General features: G+C 44.9%; 1 protein-coding gene across 3 annotated transcripts in view; it reads left to right on the forward strand.

Moving 5' to 3' along the window:
• The window catches only part of TMEM154 (transmembrane protein 154), a 49,246-nt gene that overhangs the window by 12,205 nt on the left and 13,351 nt on the right, over positions 1-23,690 (forward strand). For 2 of the 3 annotated variants that reach the window (XM_055336422.1, XM_055336423.1), the window contains exons 3-7: positions 9,218-9,475; positions 9,565-9,603; positions 15,349-15,376; positions 16,622-16,707; positions 18,913-18,970. In XM_055336422.1, the coding sequence (XP_055192397.1) occupies positions 9,218-9,475; positions 9,565-9,603; positions 15,349-15,376; positions 16,622-16,707; positions 18,913-18,970 (469 nt within the window). Of the gene's footprint in view, positions 1-9,217; positions 9,476-9,564; positions 9,604-15,348; positions 15,377-16,621; positions 16,708-18,912; positions 18,971-21,036; positions 23,344-23,690 lie in introns of those variants that run through there. The other variant, XM_055336424.1, reaches the window with a different exon arrangement.

The raw sequence follows: 23,690 nt of genomic DNA on the forward strand, positions 1-23,690 counted from the left end.
GAGGGTGGACAGAGGGAGGAGGACAGGATGTATATATATATATATATATATATATATATATATATATATATATACTTTTTTTAGATTGTATTTATTTATTTATTTTTAAAGATTTTATTTTACTTATTCATGAGAGATGAGAGACAGAGACACAGGCAGAGAGAGAAGCAGGCTCCATGCAGGGAGCCCGACGTGGGACTTGATCCCGGGCCTCCAGCATCATGCCCTGGGCCGAAGGCAGGCGCTAAACCGCTGAGCCACCCAGGGATCCCCAAGATTGTATTTATTTATTAGAGAGAGAGAGAGCAAGCATGGAGGGGTGGAGGTGGGGGGAGAGAGAGAGAGACAGAGACAGAGAGCAAGGACGAGCCAGAGGGAGAGGGAGAAGCAGGCTCTTTGCTCAGTGGGAAGCCCGACATGAGAATCGATCCCAGGACCCCAGGATCATGTCCTGGGCCGAAAGCAGATGCTTCACTATCTGAGCCACCCAGCCCTTCCTCCCCCAGCGATGTTCTTGATAAAAAGGTGAGAGATGCCCTAACATCGTCTCTCAGACAAGCCTGGCCTACTTCTATTTCCTGAACAACACGTACCCAGTGGCTACTGAGCAGCAGACAGGGTTCCAGGTGCTAGGGGTAGATACAGAGCCAAACCGTGGAGGCATCGGGTGACAAACAGGCACCTGAATGAAATGCTCTCAGATAATGAACAATAAGTTCATACTGTCTTAAAACCAAGCAAACCAGAGAAAGGGCGGGACACTTCAGAAGCCCACGCGTGGTCCATGCAGGTCGGTGTCCCAACCCCAAGGAGCCCGTGTCCATTTACTTGGTGTTGGCATCTCCCTGCATCAAACACAATTATACTCCCACAGACAGGCTGGGGCCTCATGAGTCTGCTAAGTCAGTGGTTCCCATTTTCCCCTGGCCCATCACAGCCAGATTTCACAGATGCTGAACAACTGCTTTTCAAAAGATACCAGAACCAAAGAGATAGACCATTTATCTGACGGATGCATACACCTGTTAATTTTGCTTTCAGAGGCTTCTTTCTGTGTAGGGTTCTCCAATCATCTTTAAAGCTAAGTCAGGACTATCTTCATGAATAGCAACAAATTAAAATAAAGTCAACTGAATTACAGTCTAACTCAGTAACTCTCGGGTCGCCTTGGTGGCTCAGTGGTTGAGTCTCTGCCTTTGGCTCAGGGTGTGATCTGGGGGTCCTGGGATTGAGTCCCACGTCGGGTTCCCTGCATGGAGCCTGCTTCTCCCTCTGCCTGTGTCTCTGCCTCTCTCTTTGTCTCTCATGAATAAATAAATAAAATTCTTAAAAACAAACAAACAAACAAAAAAAACAGTTTAACTCAGTAACTCTCAACCCGGCATACTTACTTACCAAGCTCACTGGGGGAGCTTTTAAAACATATTGTTGCCCACGTGCAGCCACAGATACCCTCACATAACTGCTTTGGGTGGAGCTTAAAACCCACTAGGTGATGTGGGTGCACAGTAAGTGTTGAGAACAAGAGGTGTTATTAATAATTAAACACAACTAAATGAGGTTGTTTGTGCAACTTAAACCAATGGCTGTCAAAGTATGGCCTCCAGAGCAGCAGCAGCAGCAGCATTTTTTTTTTTTTTAAGAAATGAAGATTCTTAAAAAAAAAAAAAAAAAGAAAAGAAAAAAAGAAAGAAATGAAGATTCTTGGAGCACCTGGCTGGCTCAGTCAGTAGAGCGTGTGGTTCTTGATTTTGGGGTTGTGGGTTTCAGCCCCATGTTGAGTGGAGAGAATACTTAAAAATAAAATTTATTTTTAAAAGTCTTAGGGACACCTGGGTGGCTCGGTGGTAGAGCGTCTGCCTTTGGCTCGGGGTGTGATCCCGGGGTCCTGGGATTGCGTCCCACGTCAGGCTCCCCTTGGGGAGCCTGCTACTCCCTCTGCCTAGGTCTCTGCCTCTCTCTGTGTGTCTCTCATGAATAAATAAATAAAATATATTTTTTAAAAAGCCTTACAATTCTTGGCCTCATCCCAGACTTACTAAAGCAGTAACTCTGGGAGCAGGGGCCAGCACTCCAGGTGATTCCAACGCTAAAGTCTGAGGACCCGTGGTGTAACCCTCCCAGCTGTTCTATCAGCAGTGACCTTTGCTGGAGAAGAGGGTTTTACACTCCAGCACACCTCTCATAGTCAGACCTCCCCTGGAAGGCATGCCTGTCACGGTTCTCTCTCAGCCTCGCCTGGCCAGAGTCTCCCAGGGGCTCCAGGCTTCAGTGATGATTTTTAAGCGGTTGCATTCTGGTGATCGAGTTGGCAGCTGCCGGGCAAGCCTTTGGCATCCAACTCCCTGACCTCTGATTCTTCTCCAGTTCACCAAGGAGAAGCAGCGAGAACAGGAGGGCAGAGGGCTGGGGTGGCCCAGGGCAAGACAGGAAGTGGGTAGGGTGGGGGCCTCGGATTCACCCTGAGAACTGCAAAAAGTACTGAGGCCTCCGTTCACTGCAGATATTATGAGGTGAAGCTTTAGGCCTCAGGTGTACGAGAAGGTGCCCAGGTGATTCCTTTGTGTTCCTTTGTGCGGCCAAGGCCGAGAACCACCGGAGAGCTTCTTGGCTTGGTTTTGTCTCACCCTTCGAACACTGGCTGGCTCTCTGCCGGGTGCGGACGTGCAGGGGGATGGGACGTAGGCAGACTTTGGTGCCTTGAATATCTTGAGATCCATATCCTCCAGGTACTCCTCAGAGCAGGGCTGAGTTTGAAGGCCTGACACCCGACTTGCGTCTTCTTTCGTTTCATTATCTGAATCATAAAATTGTTTAAAAAATCAGAAAATAAGCGGGAATAAAATAGTTGACACAATTTGTGCCCGGAGTCGACGTAACAGGTGAAAGAACGGGTCCTCGGACTGAGGCCCGACATACCTGATGAGGTCCTGAGCTTAGTGCCCTTCTCTCCGCCGTGCTCCCTTGTACGTTGTAACAGCAGCGCGGCGTCCTTGCAGTTGGTAGGTGATCCTTGTTGTTCTCTTTTTAACTTAAAAAACTGGAGCTTGCTTGCCTCCTCGTCCCATTTTCGAAAAAGAAGTTGGCTGCTTTGCTTTACTGGGAAGCAGGGTCATTTCCACTTAGTGACGGGGTTTGGAGCAGTGATGGGGCCACCTGTCCGCTCACCTGCTGGGGCTGCCAGGCTCACCTCAAGCATTTCCCCCAGTTCTCCACAGATGAGGATGTGCCCCCCAGAGTCCCTGCCACATGTGTGGAATGTGCATCCCAGATGTGTTTGCATGGCTGTTGTCAATTATCATTTGTAAGGGACTCCGGGTCTGTGCAGTTGATTATCTGGCAATTTGAGGGCTTGAGGGTTAAAAGCCAAGTGAAGTACTGCAGCTTGGGGTCATCCTTCACGCGACCCCTCCCATTATCTGTCGGTAAGGCAGAGGGAGAGGGAAGGTGGGAGCGAGAATGCGGCGGGAGGGGGCTGGCCTGCGCTGGGGCCACTGGGGAGGGAGACCGAGCTTTTGCCAGAGCAGCCACCTGCAGCCCTTGCTGCCGTGGTTCCTCGGGCAGGTCACTGCGGGCTCCAGGGCCACGCACCCGGTGGCCTTCACACGGCCTGTCTGCTTATCATGTGTTGTCCCTGCTCTTTCTTCTTTTCTGTACTTTTGCTGGCCAGTGCAGCTCCCTTTTCGCTCTTCTGCTTGATCCTCTTGGTTTCTGCAGCTTTTTCAGTTTTACCCCCCCCCCCCGGGCCATACATCTTTTACCCTGAAATATGTCCAAATTTGGGCAAGAAGACACAACAAGAAAAATGAAGACATTATACAGGCAGTTAGTCCCCTGGGAGCAGCAGAGACCCTGGTGAGCCTGGGTGGGGGGGAGGGGGGCGCACAAAGGAGGTGGCGAGTCTCCCAACGCCTGGCATGAGTGGGTGCTCCACAGGCCACCCGGCAGCTCAGGCTCGCGACTCCCTTTGCTCTTCATATGAACACGGTGGGGTGGGCAGGACAAGGGCCTCCTTCTCTGGCCTCTAGGAAAGAGAGGGGTGAACCCCTGGGGGGCTTTCTTGGGCCCTGCTGGTGGGAGCCCACATCCTGCCCTCCATGATGCCGTGGAGATACCCGCAAATTCCATGAGCCGCACAGGACATGCCCTGCACATTCTGTTCCACACATGTGCACCAGGCCCACTCCCTGAGAGAGAGTTCTGGGTTCTCCCCTAGTAATGCTGGACCCAAGAAGGGTCTGTAGAATGTCACTTTTACCCAAGAGTCCAAGATGGTTCCTGTGGGAAATTGCCATTGGCTGTTACGGGCATGAGCAAGTGTTGCTTGGAAAGGCTGGGGTCGGGCATCATGATGGCTCAGTGGTTGAGCATCTGCCTTCAGCTCAGGTCATGGCCCCGGGGTCCTGGGGTCCTGGGATCAAGTCCTGCGTCAGGCCCCCAGCAGGGAGCCTGCTTCTCCCTCTGCCTCTGTCTCTGCCTCTCGCTCTCTGTCTCTTAAGAGTAAATAATAAAATCTTAAAAAAAAATAGAAAGAAATGGCTAGTATCTAAAGATGTGTCTGAGCTTGAGTGGTTTCAGTGGGCCCTGTGTCCATTGGGGTAAGAGTTGTTGTTACCCCACAGGCCACAGGAGGAACCTCCCCAGTGCTCTGGGGAAAAGCCCCTTGAGTTGCCCTCTGCACCCCCCTGTCTGCTCTTGTGACCCCCTGGCTCCCCTGCGGGGCCCACCTTGGGTTCATCCACCTCTGGTTTCCTTACGTGACTCTTACGCTGTCCCCATGCTTGGTTACTGATTCGATTCAATGGCCCACCCTGGTTTTCCAGCTTTCCTTCTGGTGATGTGTAATGCTCCTGGCACAAATTCTTGGGGCTGACCCCCACAATTTGTCAACTGCCCCCCTTCCCGTCCAGCACCCCCTACACACCCAGCACTTTCCTGACTTCGTTTCTGCCAGTTCTCGTTGTGTGAGGCCTGGACTGGAGCGATCTTGGACAAGTCGTGAGGACAGACCACCCAGAGAAGTTTGGTGCTGTCCCCTCTCCTCCTGCACCCAACACCCTCGCTCCTGCTCTCCCACACTCGAGACGAAATACAGACAGGACGTGCACGTGTGCCAGCTGAAGGGAGCGCAGGGGTGCTTATTGTAGCATCGTTCAATGCACAAGAAACAACCTAAATCTCTGTCAATAGGAAGAGGTTATGATACATCCTGGTAATAGGGGAGAAAACAACTCTCTGTGTATGGATATAAAGTAATCTTGAAGACCAATTTTTTTTTTTTTTTTTACTTATTTATGATAGTCACACAGAGAGAGAGAGAGAGGGAGGCAGAGACACAGGCGGAGGGAGAAGCAGGCTCCATGCACCGGGAGCCCGACGTGGGATTCGATCCCGGGTCTCCAGGATCGCGCCCTGGGCCAAAGGCAGGCGCCAAACCGCTGCGCCACCCAGGGATCCCTTGAAGACCAATTTTTAAGTTCAAAAAGCAAGAGACAGAACGTTTATAAATTTTGCTATCTTTTGTGTTAAAAAAAAAGCAAACAGGAAACGATATTTATATATGCATGGAGTTTTTCTGGAAGGCAACAGAAACAGTGGCTGCCTCTGGGGAGGGAACGTGAGTGACTGGGGGAAGTGGTGATAGTGACATTTCCTTTCTGAGAGCTTAGTACCACGTGTCTAGTGCCAACTCAAAAATTCTAATCAGAAGCAAGATGAGCACCCGAATGTGTGGAAATGTGGAAATAGATGGGGTGCTGGGGATCACCGCTTAGTGGTGCAGATTAGGACATTAAGCCACAAGGGTAAATAATTTGTTCAAATTCCCAGGACGACGAAGCGACAAGAGCTGTGACTAGAACCTTCACTGTTATTTGGCATTTATGCTCTAGGGAGCGCAGCTTCCAGACCCTATGTAGCAGAACTTAGAAATGACAGGCTTGTACCCCAGGCCAAGATGTTCGAGAATCAGCTTCCTCATCTGTAAAATGTGTACAGTACAGTTGTTGTGAAGATGAAATTAAGCAGTGCCTGTGTCCTAGTTCCTAGCACATACCAAGCATCTGATAAATGTCAGTTACTGTTATTTATTATTTTTGGCTACGATAATGTTGGTTGGGGCAGAGAGGACTGGGAGGAAGGTTATCAGAGAAGTATCTGGAGATGAAGGTGTGTAGGGTGAAAAGAAAAATAAAACAGAGAAGGAAAGAGAGAGAGAGAGAGGCCACCCCCTTGGTTCTTATTTATGTAGATAGTCACTGGAGATTCTGAGGGAGTCAATGATGCAAAACGTATGTTAGGATGTATGTGAGAGGGATATTGGGGAGAGAAATCCCAGCCCATTTTACTGCAGATTGTCACTAAAGGCCACCTGTGATCAGCGCTGCTCCTTATGCTAAAAATAAAAGTATAACCCAGGACCATCTGGTGTGCTTTCTTTCCGTCTCTCTTTTGTTCCTGATTACCCAAATGCCCTTGTTATTCCTGCCACCTTATTCCTTTTTCTATTTTCTCTTCTGGGGCCCTGGGTCAAGTGGTGATTCAAAGCCTCTCTTGGAGGGGCACCTGGTTGAGCATCCAACTCCTGGTTTTGGCTCAGGTCGTGATCGCAGGGTTGTGGGATCGAGCTCTGCTCTGGGCTCTATGCTCAGGGCATGTCTGCTTGTGATTCTCTCTCCCCTTCTCTCTGCTCCTCCTCCCACGAGCTCTCCCTCTCAAATAAATAAATTAAAAACATAAAATAAATAAATCTTAAAAAAAAAAAAAAGCCTTCCTTGGAGAGGTGCTGAACACATCCTGCTGTTCTGGGCAGCTTTGCTCACAGCACATCTGGGCTGAGTCGCTTAGCAGGAGCCCTACAAAGCCAAGGTTTCTGGGACTCATCCCCCTGTCCTTCCCCTTTGTTCCAGGAAGCCACCTCTTTATAGGCAGAGGGGCAAGGACATGAGGTTCCATCTCTTGCTCACCCCGTGATGACCAGTAACCATTCTATTCCTGTCTTATTAGGAAGATACCATGTGAGTGAGGTTTAAAGCTCAGGTTCAGTGACTAGCCTTCGTGGGTTCAAATCCTCCTCCATGATTGCTCTGTGACCACAGGCCAGTTGTGTAACCTCTTTCCCCAGTTCCCATCTGGAAAAATGGTGAGGACAAAATGAGATAATCTGGGTAAAAGGCAGAGCACAAGACTTGGCTTAGTAAATTCTCTATAAAGGTTAGCCTGATACAGTGGCAGCAGCCTCAGCTGTAGTAGAAGTAAGCAAAAGAAGTAAAAGGCAAGTCTGGGTATTTGAGGAAAGTCCATAAGCACTGACCTCAGGGAATGGGGTCAGGATCACCAAGTGCACCTGCACCTGTGCCACTCCCCCACTGACCCCTCCCCTGCCACCCCCCCCCCCATATATGTCCAGTTGTCACTGGCTGGATTATCAGTGAAGACTACTATTTGATCCCAGTAGTTCTGCAAGAAGGGTGATGCTAAGGAGGAGATTGCTCTAGTGGACAAATATCTTTTCCTGGTTCAGGGTGATATATATGATGCATCGAAGCCTTTAACGTATGTGTCATTATTATTAATTTATTACCTTATTTCAAAGACATATATATAAAATAAAGCCACTTGACCCAGAGAGAGGTCAATAAATAGTAGATATTTTTTTAAAAATCCTGCTTTTGGCAAAAACAGATGAAGAACACCAGTTCGTTAGACTCTGCAGTTTGTAATTGATTCTGGTGGTTTGGGGTGGCATTTACCAATGGGATTATCAAATGGATTCCCTGGTCTTGGAGGAAATGGAAATGTTCATATGTATAACCAAAAAAAAATTAGACAGTGATCAAACAAGCATTTTTATAAATTAAATCAGAGGAATCCATTGTCCTTTGGTCATGCAGGTTGATAAGGTGGGGAATTGGCTCTGCAGGGGCCAGTCTGTCATTGTGTGCAGGGTAGCCTAACCTCTGCTTGAAGCAGCTGACTTTTCTGTTTACATACCAACTCACACTTTAGAAAGAACTTTCACATAAGTTATTTGATAAGTCTTCTATGGCCTAAACTCATAGGCCCTTTGCCTCGGTGGGCCCCCTTTGAACCACAGGCAATGTTGTACCCCAGTAGGACAGTAACCCCCAGCTTACTAACTGTGCTCACTACCTATCCCAGGTAAGGAAAGATTTCTCAGGTAATCATCAGGCTAATGGTCCTTCCCTGCCCTGTGATGGTTTTCCAACACAATCTGACTTTCAAACAGAATGAACTCGCATAGGCTTCTATATAGAGAAAGTTCTAAAGATGCTTTTTTCTTAAATACATTTAAATATTGGTGCAGTTTCCTTAGTCTCTAAGGGAATCTCCTTCTTGAGAATTTTGCCTCACAAATGAGATGTGCACTGTGTTTTTATTTAGAATCCAGGAAGATTTCTGTCAGATAATCTCAGAGAGACTCAGTTCTCCGCAGAATGTGCGACCTGACACTGAGACCTCAGATCAGTCACCCCAGTTTCCAAGAAAGAATTCTTGGAAATAGGTAAACTTTTATTAAAAATTAGGACAGTGTGGGACACCTGGGTGACTCAGTTAGTTAAGCTTCCGACTCTTGGACTCTTAGTTTCAGCTCAGGTCGTGATCGTAGGGTTGTGGGATCGAGCTTACTGTCAGGCTCTGCACTCAGCCAGAGTCTGCTCCAGATTCTCTCCCTCTCCTCCTGCCCCTCTCCCTCTGCTCCTGCCCTTGCTCACATGAGCATACGTGCGCTCTCTCTAAAGCAAGTAAATAAATAAATAAAATTCTAGAAAAATTCAGGACAGTGTGCATTCCCTTCTACCCAAGTGTTATGTGGCAAGTAGTTAACTGTTAGTAAATATGGATTTAGATTTATCCAGAAATGTTATTGAAATAGCCTGATACCCTATAGGAGATGTTCTGGAATATCACCCTTGACATAGTAAAGCTTCTCAATGCCACATACATTTATCTGGTCAAGGCTAAACTGCCTGCATTTGTGGAAGTTTATCTCTAGGCTCTGATTCCATGTTCAATATACTCTCAGCTTGAGCTCTACTTACGTTAAATCAATACTCCGTCACACAGAACAAGAAGACCAAATGCAGTGGATCAAGTTTACCACTTGATGCATGTAGGATATATTTAAAAATCATTGAAAACATAACATAGTAGCTTTGTCTCCATGGCAATCTCAATTTTGTGTGTGTCCCTACAGATTCACCTGAGGAATCAGAACAGTCAGCGGATATGCCCCTGGAAGTGTATGGCAGAGAAGATTTTAATACTAATGCTACGTTTCCCACGGTGACCACAGAAACATTACCTGCAAATACAAGTTTTATCGACTTTGACGATGATGCAGATCAGTTAGAATTTATATTAATGGTGTTGATCCCACTGATTTTATTTGCCCTCCTATTTTTATCAGTGATAATCCTTGTAACACGCTATAGGAGAAAAAGAGCCAAACAAGGTAACTATTTCGTTTGTTCCCATTTCCAGACAATTGCTTCATGTGTTAATGAACAGTCAGTTAACAAAATACTTCTTGCTTCTACACAGAGCCGTATAGCCCAGGATCTCAGAGTGCCTTACAGACATGTGAGTATGATCCTGACGCCTGTCTGGAGTTGGGGATGGGGAAGGAAAGAACCAAGAGTTTTTTAAATTGAGCAACAAGGACTACATAATGTAGTAAGTGGTGAATAGTCCCTTATATTTCAAAAAGAGAATAGCTTCAGCCTCAATTGAGATTTAAAACACACAGCTGCTGTCTCTGTACCATATCCAGATGAGGGCCCTGTCTAATACCAGCCAAGAGGTCCATGCAGCATTCCATACGGTGTAGGAAACCAGGAGGATGGCAAAGCAGTGGGTCAGATTGGGGCTGGGGATGAGACCTGGGCTCATCTCCACCAGAAGAGCATTCTTCTGTGTATATTTCTGTCGAAGATATGGTTTTCCTCCATGCCACATCCCAATTTGATTGTGCAAAGGCTGGAGTAAAGCATTGTTCTTATTCTCATTAAAGCCACACTAACTTTTGTATGAAATTCCCAACTGACTGCAGATTACCATCAACAATCTGAAGCCAATCCAATAGGGAGTTCTCTAGGTCAGAGATACCCCTGTGAGTATTCAGTTCCAAATCTAGAAGCAATGAACACTGGGTGTCAGGGCGCTTCTAAGTCCACAGTAGACTTGAGTATTTTTGGCTTGTTCTGCTAAAAGTGACTCCAATTAGATTTTTTAAAAATATTTTTTATTTATTTATTTGAGAGAGAGAGAGAGAGAGAGAGAGCGCATGAACCAGGGGTAGATGCAGAGAAAGAAGCAGGTTCCCCACTGAGCAGGGAGCTCAACATGGGACTTGATCCCAGGACCATGAGATTATGACCTGAGCCAGAGGCAGATACTCAACCAACTGAGCCACCCAGGTGTCCCTCCAATTAGACTTTTATAAGTTGAAGCCTTTGGTTATTCCAAAAAATCACTCTAGGGCTGAGACCATCTCTAATAAGCTACGTATTGATACGTGCATAAAAACTCACTCAACATCCCTCCCACTCACTACTAAGGACCCCCTGGCTTTGAGATCATGCCCTTGGCCTGCAGGCCTGGCTCACTGTCCTTGCACCAGGAGAGCCTTTAAGTTCTCAGCAGGAGCTATCAATGATCATTTTCCATTAGGCCAGCAGGTATGGTAAGTAGGAGCTAGGGAAGAAGCACTGATGTGCATTACCTTTCTTGGCAGGAACCAATATAATAGATTCCAAGGGAGTACAAAATACACACGCCTCTCCACTGCTTGAAATTTCAGGGTCACATGGGCGCTCCTTTGTAAGCTAAAGAAAAAGATAAAGCAAACAGGGCTGTCTGTACCCCTATTTTTTTTAACCTCAGGGAAAGTAAGAATTTCCTGCTTAAACCATAACCTGAGCCAGTTTTACCTAATGATGTCACCGGACTTGGGGGGGAGGATGGGGGTGCCCATTCAAATGTGTGTGCTTTTAGACTCTAAATCCAGGAAAGGATTTTTCATTGACCTTCATTGTGAGAATCTCAAAGTTCAAAAGCCATTCATAATCAAGAACTGGCCTCATCCTCAGATGGCTCGTGCATCCTACACTGGAGCCACACTCGAAGTATTTGCTGTTCCCGGAGCCAGGCTTACACATTCATGATGCTTTCAGGCCTGGTTGACACTATTCTTCTGTTTGGGGTTTCCTTCTTGTCTGCTTGGCAAACTGCCACCCTGTTCCTCAATGCCCAGTTCTGAAGTTTTTATGAAGCCTTGAGTAATCACTCCCCGGGCAAAATTAATCACCGCCTCTTCTGTGCTTTTACAGACGATGTTGACACTTACCATGCACTGTATTTATGTATTTATGTTGGGATAAATTGGTGACTTTTTTTTTTTTTTTTTGGTCTCTCTTACTACATTATGTTCTCTTTACGGTCCAAGAGAACCAAGAGCTTGTCTTATTTATCTTGTTTAACAGTGTGGTGTGGAGGTTAGAGTACAGGTTCTGGAACCACACTGCCTGGTTGACTTTTTCCCAGCTATGAATTCTCAGACTCGGTTTCTTTATTCTGTGAAATGGGTAAATCCAACACTTGGCTTACAGAGCTGTTGTGACAATTAAGTGGATTCATCTAAGTACGCCACTGAGGAAAAAGAGTAGCTGGCATATTGTTAGCTGCTGCTTCTTATTATTACTGACCCTTGGCCTAACATCGTGTCTAGCCCTACACATATATTAGCTGCTCAGTAAATGCCGTTGAATGAATGAGTTAATCAAACAGTGTTAGAACTTTTTTTTTGAGAACACCTCCCTATTCTCAGAGGAAAAAACAAATTTGCAACTCATTCTTAATACAAATTTGCACATTCTCTTTGGTTTGAATATGCCTCACTTTAAGAGAACACAACACAGAAATCTTAAAATTTCAAAACAATTGCTTATCGCACTTTTGGAGAGAGAGAGCTTTATCTGAATATTTTCTTTAAGATATACACAGCTGGTTAATTGCTTAACACACAGATATCTCTTCAGACTAAATGCTGAAAAGTTAACAACTACTGTCTGCTAAAGTCCACCCGTTTATATTTTACATTATAACACAAGTCAGTAAAAGGAGAGGAACACCTGGGTGGCTCAGTCTGTTAAGCATCTGACTCTTGATTTCGGCTCAGATCATGATCTCAGGGTTGTGAGATGGAGCCCCGGGGCCAGGCTCCATACTCAGCAGGGAGTCTGCTTAGGATTCTCTCTCTCCTTCTCCCTCTGCCTCTACCTCCACTTTGCCCAGCTCACTCTCTAAAAAAAAAAAAAAAAAAAAAAAAAAAAAAAAAAAAAAAAAAAAAAAAAAAAAACAAAACCAAAAACAAACAAACAAAAAAACCAAATAAATAAATCTTCAAAAATAAATAAAAGGAGAATATTCCAATTAACAAAATTTGATTTAAATATTCTTTCCAGGAAAAAATAAAACTGTCACACTGGGTCAGACCAGCATTTTTCTTGGAAAGACTCCAAAACAATGTTTTGTGGGAGGGCATGGATGATGTCCACCCAGAGAGTTAGAATTAGACATATTAGTTCCCCCCACATGAGCAGAGCCTGGTGTGCTCTTCTGCCCCAGGAGGTGAGCCTGTACCTTTGATGACTAGGGAGGGCCTGGCCCGCACATTCAGAAAGAACCCTTCTTCCGACTGGCAATCACGTTTTTCCTTTGGGCCTGTCCATTTCAAGTCCAGGAAAAAGGGAGGTGCTGGGCAGTAATGCCAAGTTCCATTGCCCCTCTTCCTAGGCCTCCAGGCGGTAGAGCATTTGCAGTTGTTATTATTTACCATTTATTAAGGGTCTTGGTGTGCCCAGTCCTTCTGAGAGCTGCAGGGAGAAGAGCTGGCAATAAGCCATTGCTCTAAATAGGCTGTGGCTACATGACACCTGGCTCAGCTCAGGACATCTCCAGAAAGAGACTCTCTCTCTCTTGCTCAGTGTTCTGCCTGGAAAGAGAGAGAAGCGAGCCCATCCCCTGCGGGGCTCCTGCTCCCATTGCCTGCCCAGCAAGCGCCCCACTGGAGGGGCCCAGGGGAGAGTAGCTGACGGTGGGGGCGGCGGCAGGCTAAGGGGGTGTAACTGGGAACTGCCTGCAGAGGACTAAGTGGGTCGGATAGTAGGAAATGGAGGGACTGTGGGAGAGGAGGTGGAATCAAGCGCAGGTGGGGGGCTGCGGGGGAGCTACATTTGCCCTCTGGTTGCAGAGGGAGTAGATGGCTTTTAATAAAGAGATCCAGGCCAGGTGGAGTGGAGAGGGCAGGGCCTGATTGCTGGGGACGTGTAATTGGTCTCCCTCCTGGTTTAATGCTCTGCTCTAGTGAGCTCTCCCAGATGTTTTCCTGTTGCCATGGTGGCTGGGGCAGGGCTAATGGTCTCGGAGCGGGGAGACGAGGCCACAGAAGGCTTTTTGCTCTGTTTGAATACTGATTACAGGAGCTTCGCATTTGGTGCATCTGGAGCACTTTTGTAATGGGTTTTTAAACTTTTCCATCATCTGCATGCAGGGTTAGGTTTTGCTCACCACAAAGCCTGCAGGCACTCAAATAATACAGATAAACCCATACCCTCGTCAGTGGGGCTGTGGGGCCACTTGTTCTCTGAGAAATTAGAGCATGTTTGTGCGTGTGTGTGTGTGTGTGTGTGTGTGTGTGTGTTGGGAGGAGGTTACTAAGCAGGAAAAGAGGGGAAGGGAAAGGCAAAACAGGGGGATCTTTAGGGGTCACATCTAGGGGAGGTTCAATTGTGCAGGGACTTTATTTATAGTAAAATCCCTTAAGGAAATAGCATATCAATTTTAGATTAAAAGTATTAATTAATAAAGAAATATAAGATGGACGTACACCCGTTTCCCCAGTCCAAGTGTCTGAGGATCAGGTGCCTGCAGGGAGCTTCAGGTTCCAACCAGGGGCAGAAAGACATAGCCCAGAGCCCCTGGAAGGTGAGTGGGGACGGCACAAGGCTTCCCTCTGTGCCCAGCTGTCCTGGATCAGCGATGCCGTGAGAGCTTGCCAACCCACAGGAAATTACGGCGGCTCTCGGCTGCCAGGAGCTCAGGTCCAGGTGCCTGCTGGTTCTGTTTCCTCGATGGGGACCTGCATTTCTGCAGGCCCGGCGAAAAGAGACCTCTGATTGCCAAGGATCAGGAACATCTGGCTCTTCGGCCGACCTCTATGAAGTGGTTCGCTTCTCAATGCCTCTCCCGTCACAAGAGGTGCTGTGGGCCTATGCTATGCACTTACTTGACATCGCTGCCTCATTTCTCTGGGGGCAAAACAAAACAGAGCTTGAGCTGGGGTACTGGGCTCTTGACTCCTGCCACACATTCATCTGGAGTCTGATGGGCATTTGACAAACAGTTAGCTGGTTCTCACCTCAACTGCAGCAACAAACAGCGGGTTTGCTCAAAGCTTCACTTTTATGATATGACTAAGTCCAAAACATTGGGCATGAATTTAACCCGTGTTGGACCATCCAGATCAAGACCTGCTCATTTATTCAATACATGTTTACTGGATGTTTGCCAGGTACTGTGCCAGCTAGATGGGAGGTGAGGGGACATCAGGACGGACAAGACAGGCATGATCTCTGTCCTTTTGGAACTATGTTTTAGTGGGCGGGACAGACAAAATTAAGCAGGTGGATTGACCAATGGCAAATTGTGCCAAGGGCTGTAAAGGAGTAAGCAAGGTGCTGAGCTGGGAAACAACTGGAAGGGTGAGCCCTGCTTCAGCTAGAGGGTGCTCCTTGAGTATAAACCGAGACCAGAAGGGCATGAGAGCAGAGTTCCAAGGAGAGACCTTGATGGAATACACCACAGCCTGCCCCGGGACAAAGAGACAGTCACAGTGTTGGGCTTGTTGGGTCACAAGGAGATACAGGAGTGATATTTCGAACTGGGACATTTTGGGGTAGGGAACCAAGGAACAGTCCTTCTTGTCTGACTCTTCCTTGCTTTCTCTCACCATGAAGGTTTTCTCCTTTATATGGATTAAAAATAAATAAATAAAAAGGAATAAACATCTGATTTGAGGTAATAAACACTCTCAGAGGGCCATCATATCTTGGAAAAAAAAAAACAAACAAGCAGATTCCATATGGATTAGGACCTCATTTCAATACGGCACATGTTTGACTCAGAGGCTAATTGTTGCTCCCTTAAAAATGCTATTGACTTAAAGTCCCCTCTTGTCTCTGTAGAGATTTCAGCTGTTGGTGAAATAAAAAGTTGTTATAAGACAATGAAAGCTAACATAACTTTTATATATTTTTTTCTCTTTAGATGAACTGGGAAGTGAAAACATCAAAGTGTAAGTCTCCGCTGCCTCCAACCCAGCTCAGTGTAGACAAGGGTATCAGAGAGAAGGGCAGAGTAGAGAGCCACCTGCTTTTTTAAGAGTCGTCGTTCTGATACCCTTGACGGGCCTCTTGGCTTCCTGGGCCCCGAGAGAGGGCCCTTAGCAGGCTGCAGGGGGAGGGGGTGTGCACTCTAGTCCCCCAACCTCCATTTAGTGGGGGATCTGGGTGTTGAACAGGGTCCTCTTCCAAAAACCATCTTGTCTGACTGCTATCAGTTCCAAATGCATTGTAGTTAAATATTCCGACCCTGGGTGTATTTGACAGACATCGGTTTGTTTATTCTGATTAAAAATTTTATCACCAGGAAAGCTAATGTTCACTGGTATTAAAGCAGGAGAGCCTTGGTAGAAGCATAAAGTTCATGCAGCAGAGCCACATTAGGGTGGGAGAGAGAAGAGGAATGGAGGGGGAGAGGAAGGAAAGAAGGAGAGAGATTGAGAGAGAGAGAGAGACTAGAAAAGAGGGAAAGAGAAAACAAAATTCCACCAGAATAGTGCTCTGGGGCAATGTCACCACCTCCTCCCCCACTCTCTCCCCAGCAACTTTGCCTGTTTAGACACTTTGCTCACTTCCTCTGCACAGGGTCACGCCCATGCTGTGGTTCAGAGTGGGTGGTCCTCCACCCCAGCCCCATTTACATTAACCAGGGGCTTCTTTCCCATGACCATGTGCTCTGAGCCCCGGTAAGGGAAGGCAGTGGGTTTCTGAAAGCAATGGCTCCATGTCTCCACCATGGAAAAGCCTGGGAGTTGACAGGAGAGGTGATCAAAGTAGCCTGTTCTCAGTGGCCACTTGACCCAGGGCACAGGTCAGAAACCTCAAGAAAAGGGAAGTGAAATTAAGCAAGGCCCCAATGCTATACAGGGCAGCTCCCCTGAGGATGGTCGTGGTGGAAGCCTGGCAGCTCAACTTTGTACCTTCTGGGAGCAGAGTCTCCTGGGCTCCCTTTCAGCCTGAGAGCTGGACTGTGTGGCCTCCGTCTTTGGATCAGTGATGGATGAAGGCCTATCTGAGTTCTAGCCTTTCCTTCTTTGAGAATTTGGGACACGCGAATGGGGCAAACCCCCAATCTGCCCTGGAGTGTCACATGAGAAACCAGGTTCATCTTTCTCCCATTCAACAGTCCAGGCTCTTCCCAAATGAACTAGGCACACCAGTGGATTTTTGTTTCAACACTGTTTTTGCTCTTCCTCTAGGCCCATTTTTGAGGAAGACACACCCTCTGTTATGGAAATCGAAATGGAAGAGCTTGACAAATGGATGAACAGCATGAATAGAAATGGTACAGTAACTTAGAGTCGCTTTTTCTGTCTTCTGTCGTATGAGAAGGTGCAAGAGTTTTAGAAACACCCAGTGAATCCTGGAGTGGATGGCGTGAGCCCAATCCACATGAGATCTGCAGCATGTAGATAATAAACCTGGGTCAGACCATCCTTAAAGACTCGGTTTGATTAGGGCACCACTTAGTGCCATTTGTTTTTATTTTTGCACAAGCTTTTGACGTGGCCTCTTTGAAGAAGCAAATGGTCTTTTTTCAGACAAGGAACTCTCTAGGTCCAAATTATCTGGAAGAAATTAGCATCTGGCATTACCTTATATACTGTAGTATTTAGAGATCTACAATTTTAATCTGTATGTGGTTATAAAACTTCACCACATGTAGTTTACGTAGTTCAGTGCTGTCCAGTGCAATAGACACTAGCCATATTTAAATTTATTTAAATTAAAATTTTAAAAATGAAATAAAGTCAAAAATATTGTTCTTCAGTCACTCTGGCCACATTTTGAGTGCTCGGCAGACTATATTATACAGTGCAAATCTAGAACATTTCTGTTGCTATAGGAAGTTCTATTAGATAACACTAATATATGTAGTATAATAAAAATTCTCATGAACTTATTTTCCATTTGATATCTGGCAGTAGTTCTATATGTTCCCTACTTTTTAAAGTCAGTATTTGAATTTAAAAATGATGGCAACTTGGGGCACCTGGGTGGCTCAGTTGGTTAAACATCTGCCTTCGGCTCAGGTCAAGATCCTGGGGTCCTGGGATCAAGCCATAGAGGCGCTCTGCTTAGCGGGGAGCCTGCTTCTCCCTCTCCCTCTGCTGCTCCTCCCACTTGTGCTCTCTCTATCTCTCTTTGTCAAATAAATACATTTTAAAAAAATCCTTAAAAAAATGATGGTACCTATTTTTTCTCCTTTTAAAATTCCTTTAGAAGGTCAATAAATTATTTTTAATGCTCAGATTAAATTAACAAACTCCACCATTTTTATTGTCATATAATTTGTATTTTTTAACATTCATCTTTTAAAAATACCCTGGGAGTTGGTCAGATTCAACAATAACGAAGTCCAAATCCGGAGACCTGTTATCAGAATTATTGCACCAGAGGCTTATCAACATAAGCTTTCCAGAAGATTAGAACCATTCAATAAACTCGTACAATTTTGAACAGAACAGTTTTTTTAAAAGATTTTATTTACTTATTCATGAGAGACACAGAGAGAGGCAGAGACATAGGCAGAGGGAGAAGCAGGCTCCCTGCAGGGAGCCCGATGTGGGACTTGATTCCAGGACCTTGGGATCACAACCCGAGCAGATGCTCAACCCCTGAGCCACCCAGGCATCCCAACAGAATAGTTTTTCATAGTCCATTACTGAGGAAAGAATGGCTCCATAAAGCATTGAAGGTTAGGGGCAGGCCACTAAGATAATCCTTAAGGTAGTTTCATTTTGTTGTTTTTAGTTTATAAAATATATATAACATAATTTTGAAAATGCAAAAAAAAAAAAAAGTAGAAAGAAGAAAAACATCACACCACCCAGAGATAACCTCTTTGAATAATTTGACATATTTCCTTTTGTGCCTAAGATAATGTAATACAAAATCAGGACCCTGTTACACTCATTAAATCAGAAACTCGGAACAAGGCCTTTCTATTTAACAACTACAGCAGAGAGTTATTTTGACACATTAGTGATGGAACCGATGGATTTTGTTTTTCCTTTAAAAATCACTGGCCCTAATAGGAGAGAACTCTGACAGCTTTAAGAAGGTTAGTTATTCCTCACTTTCCCTGCTGCTTTTGGAGTGTGTGTCCTGCCTGAAGTCATGCTGCAGGCATATCAGGACCTCCGGTAAAGCTATTTTATTCCAGTGTTTAACCTGAAACATGCAGATTCTAGCTTTTGGAGCAACAGTGGGGTTCTTCAGGGACTGAATAACCAAGCAGTGATGAATTGTGCCCTTTCCAACAGGGGCAGAGGCATGTTGAAGTCTTGTATCTGTGCTTCTAATGCTTTTTCCATTTCAAGAGCCTTGCCATCATTAATCTTTTAACCTCTGGAACTCCCTAGTGAGGCCATTTCTGCACAAGTAACTGGACAGATCAGGGACATGCGATGCTCAAATATAGGGGTTTCGTGGATAGGAAAATAAAATTTTGGTGACTAACCATGAGTTTGCTTTTTTTCCATCCTAGCGGACTGTGAATGTTTACCTACTTTAAAGGAAGAGAAGGAATCAAACCACAACCCAAGGTACTTCTAATTTCTACCATTGATTATATGTATGTGGGGGAGGGAATTGGAGACCAGGGTAGAGCACTTTTGCTTACCGTCTCTGTGCCTGTACATTTTCTGTGACAATTCACATATGTGCGTAGTGTGGGGAAAAGAAAGCATGGCAAATAGAAAAATATAAAGTAAATATCCTTGTGATATATAGATACAGTCTTTTTTTTTTTAATAGATACAGTCTTTAGAAGTAAATTAGGACTGGCATTTTCTTGCCCTTCTAAAGAGACACCGTTGAAGCGGCTTCTGTTTTAGTCATAAAACTTGACGATTATATCAAACTATAGTTTTGTTTCGCTTGGGTGAATAGATGTTTGGTAAGGAAAACAGATGGGAAGTGGCAGTCTTAAGGGGGATGATTGTGAATAAGAGCGGACAAAATGAACATCTAAAAACCAAAACAAAAGAAAACCCCACCTGGCTTGGATTGTTACAGGAGAGAAATTAAATGAGAATTTACTAAGCACATTCCATTCCACCACTAGGTGGCTCTGCCTGATAGAAAATTTTAGTGTCTAGGGCTTTGGTGTTTTTCAGCACACCATGATCTTGTTTAAATTTTGTTATCTTTTATGAGGATAGAAATGTGCATGTTTGGGGTGGTTTTGATTGGAGAATTATTTGGTCAGGACATGGGAAGTGTCATAGGAGAAAGGATTGGTGATTCAGCATTCCAGGGACCTGTTCCACACAACAGCACTGTGATTTGGGGGGCACCAAGTTGTTGGTAGGGGTGACTCAGAGGTGATCAGTGAGCAGAGAACTTGACTGAGCCTGTGACTGACACTTTATAATAAACTGGGCGCCTGGGTAGCTCAGTCAGTTGAGCATCTGCCTTCGGCTCAGGTCACGATCTCCGGGTCCTGGGATCGAGGCCCACATTGGAGTCCCTGCTCGGTGGTGGCGGAGCCTGCTTCTCCTCTCCCTTTGCCCCACCCCTGCCCCTGCTCTCTCTCTTTCACTTGCTCTCTCTCAAATAAACAAATAAAAATTTTAAAAAATTAGAATAAACTTTCAGAGCAGGATACTATCTTCTCTCCCTCCATGTTAACCAAAGGCTGTGCCAGTCATCTTAAATGCTTCCAGAGTGCAGTCACTGGTCACTGGGCAGTCCCAAGGCTGGAGCGTCCCAGGGGAAGATTGAGAGTAGAATGTGGTTGGGGCAGTCAGATGTTTGTCTTCTGGACTCTTCTTCTGCACCTTCCCCGAAACCTTATCGGAGAGGTGGTCACCCCACATCTCACACATCAGGCCCTCAGGCCCTCACAGTCTTTTTTTTTTTTTTTTTAAGATTTTATTTATTTATTCATGAGAGACACAGAGAGAGAGGGAGGCAGAGACACAGGCAGAGGGAGAAGCAGGCTCCATGCAGAAAGCCCGATGTGGGATTTGATCCTGGGACTCCAGCGCCGAAGGCAGGCGCTAAACCACTGAGCCACCCAGGGATCCCAGGCCATCACAGTCCTAATGAGCCAAGCCTAGGCTCTGACGTGGAAGTCCACTTTGTATTGAAGATATCAGGCATTATTAGTTAAAATAATGTTTCTCTTAAAGTTGCATCACTGGCTCAGGAAAGATTCTATCCTATTTAAGTGAGATACCAGATACTAACAAGCAGATGAAAGAGAAAAATTCTAGGGGGAGTATCACAAAGGAAATCACAGAGCAGTATTTTCTCTGCAGTTTAGTCTTACCTAAAGATGAGTCACTGTGTAATTCTGTGTAGGGTTCACTCACATCACCACCAAAACCCTATAAATATCTTATTACCATATTTCTGACGGGTACCCTCCAATGATGCGAAACATTGGGGGTTTTATACACCTGCCTCCTGATCTCTGAAATTATTGGCAACATGGAAGAGACCTAATGTTAGAGAATTACATGGTTATGACAGCATCTTAGAAATCAAGTTTCTGAAATACTGAAAGGTTGGTCTTTGAAATAAGCTGTAGCTCATTTCTGCCTATAAGACAAAAAGCCTTAACCGATTTGGAGGGCTGCTTTATGCTAAACTATTATTTTTTCAGGTGAATGTCCACATTCTTCTGTTGGTCCAGAACTATCTGACTTTGATTCAGAGGACACTGGTCAGGCCTTACCCACTCAGCGATGTCAGAACCAGGGCTATGCAACCAGCAGTGGCAAGTCCCAGAGCCTTGGTGCTATAAGGACGTTTTGATTACTCAAAGAGCAGTACAATACTATAAAGCAAATCTAATTTTTAGTCACCAAAAACTCTGAAAGATACAAAGCACTTAGAACAAAGCCTGCCACAAAGCAAACTCTCAATAAATATTGATATTATTATTAAAATTCATAGACATAAATTCACTGCCCTTTGGGCTAATAAGCCTGTGTCCAAAGGCCCAGGCACATCCACGTTAGTGGTTGGGGCATTTTTTTTTAAAGCTTTCTATTTTAGTTTTAGGTGTACAGCAAAATGAGCAGAAATGACAGGTCCCATATGCTCCCTACCCCTATACACACACAGCCTCCCTGACTATTGGTGTTCCACGCCAGAGTCGTACATTTGTCGCAATAGGTTAACCTACTTTGACACATCAGTACTCCCAAAGTTCCCCATTGGCTTTAATGTCTGAGACTCATCCTTCCTCTGCCATTTAAGCAGTGAACGGGTGACTGTACCGCTTCAGAAAGTATGTAACAGTCACTGTAGATTGAACTTAGTAGAAAACCTACTTCTCCATCCTCTTGCTAAATTAAGACTTCCAGAATGCATTTAAAGAATTCAATTCATCTTGATGCTAGAAAGACACCCTGACACAGAACCTCTGTTATATGTAAAGTCTTTGTACTTCTGGAAAAAGGAGTCAATCTGGTCACCACCCTACACTTAATGCACTATGTGGGGTGTAAAGACTTTTCTTTCTCATCAGGATCCATAGTCTCAAGTCTTTTAGAACTCTTCCCACATATCCCATTGACCAGCCATTGTTCATTACTTTGCCCTGTCCTCATTGAATGGACATTTTCTTTTATGTTGTGGAATCTAAAGTTTAGCACAGGATTTTATTAAGGGCCAGAGACACACAAAGCCGTATGGGAAGTTTATACTATGGTTTTCATGTCTTTAGAAAATCAATAAGAAGAGACAACAAAGGAATTGTGTACAAGGGAGAGTTTTATATTCATATTTCCTACCTTAGCATTTCTCCCATAATTCATATCTGTTATGTGTGAGACATTGTAAGTGGAATGCTGTTTAAGGGTTGCGGCAGGGCAGTGGGAGAGGTCTGCCCTAGAGTCGAAGAGAATTTCATCACTGGCATTGTTAAGCTTTGCCAGCACTCAGTGATAACAGAGAGCAGATCTATTGAGTTGGTTATATTATTGTTTAAATTCTCTGTAAAGAATGCACTGCCTTATTGTCTGCCCCTCCCAGCACCTTCCTGAATGCCGCTAGATAGTTAGTAACCACAAAGATAGACTCCCTTTCATCATAGTGCTTACAGTCTAGCCAGCCTGTCCCTTCTTCCCGAGGCCTTTATAGTGAGACAATTTCCTGCAAGCATAGTGTTTCTGTCTCTGCAAGCTTAGGTGACAAACCACAGAAAAGGAATGGCAAACATTAGCCGAGTGTCCATCTTCTTTCCCTTATGCCAATTGGCCACAGTGATGAGTTTATATTGAGTAATAGCATTGGGAAAGACTAGGGAAAAAATTGATTTGGTTCCATCCAAGTGGATTTATAATGTATAATTTCGTTATTTTTATAATAACAAAAAATAATAAGACATTTATATAGCATCTTATACATACTGGATTCCTGGGTACTATCACGTAGGAAGTTGAGTAGTCAGAGAGGGTAAATAACAGCATACCCGTTCTGGTTTTGTGATAATTCTATTGTTTATTTTATGATTCACGTCTGAGCTCAATGACATAAAAATGGATCACTTCAGTATTTCTCGGGAAAATCTAGGTTAGTTTAATAAAGAATTTCGTGAATTTCTTCCTGTCTCTGCTCTTTGTCTTTTTTTTTTTTAGAAAAGTATGATGATGTAATTTTACAAAATATATTTACTGAACAACCTATTATGTGCCTAGCATTGTCTACATCACATCAGTTCAACCAGCTAAAAATGAAATAAACTGTATGAGTAAACCTGGAGCTTGGAGCGGTTCAATGATTTGTCTAATTTACACAGCAGGTTTATGATAAAACTCAATATTTCTTTTAAAACTACATTTTTGAGACACCTGGGTGGCTCTGCGATTGAGCGCCTACCTTTGGCCCAAGGCATGATCCTGGAGTCTCGGGATCCCCCTGTGGGGAGCCTCCTTCTTCTTCTGCCTGTGTTTCTGCCTCTCTCTCTGTGTCTCTCATGAATAAATAAACAAAATCTTTATAAAAAAAAAACCAAAAACTACATTTTCATTTTCTTTTATTAATTAGTTAAGAGATATTCCACAAATTAGAGATCAAAAAAAATAGAAGGAACACTCAGCAGCAAGAAAGGCAGCCACCATGAGGCTAATGCATGAAAGTATTTGGTGAATGATGTATCCATCACCTCGTGTATTCATGGATGAGACTGAACCATTAATTGCAAGAAAACAGCAGGTTTGGTGAACTGTGTTGGCCTCTCGGCTCAAGTAAATCTCTGTAGCCCCTTCCAGTTATTTTCTCTATGAGTTTCTTTCCTCTTTTCCTTTCTAG

This window comes from Nyctereutes procyonoides, unplaced genomic scaffold (assembly GCF_905146905.1).
Source record: "Nyctereutes procyonoides isolate TBG_1078 unplaced genomic scaffold, NYPRO_anot_genome, whole genome shotgun sequence".
In the NCBI taxonomy this organism is placed as follows: Eukaryota; Metazoa; Chordata; class Mammalia; order Carnivora; family Canidae; genus Nyctereutes; species Nyctereutes procyonoides.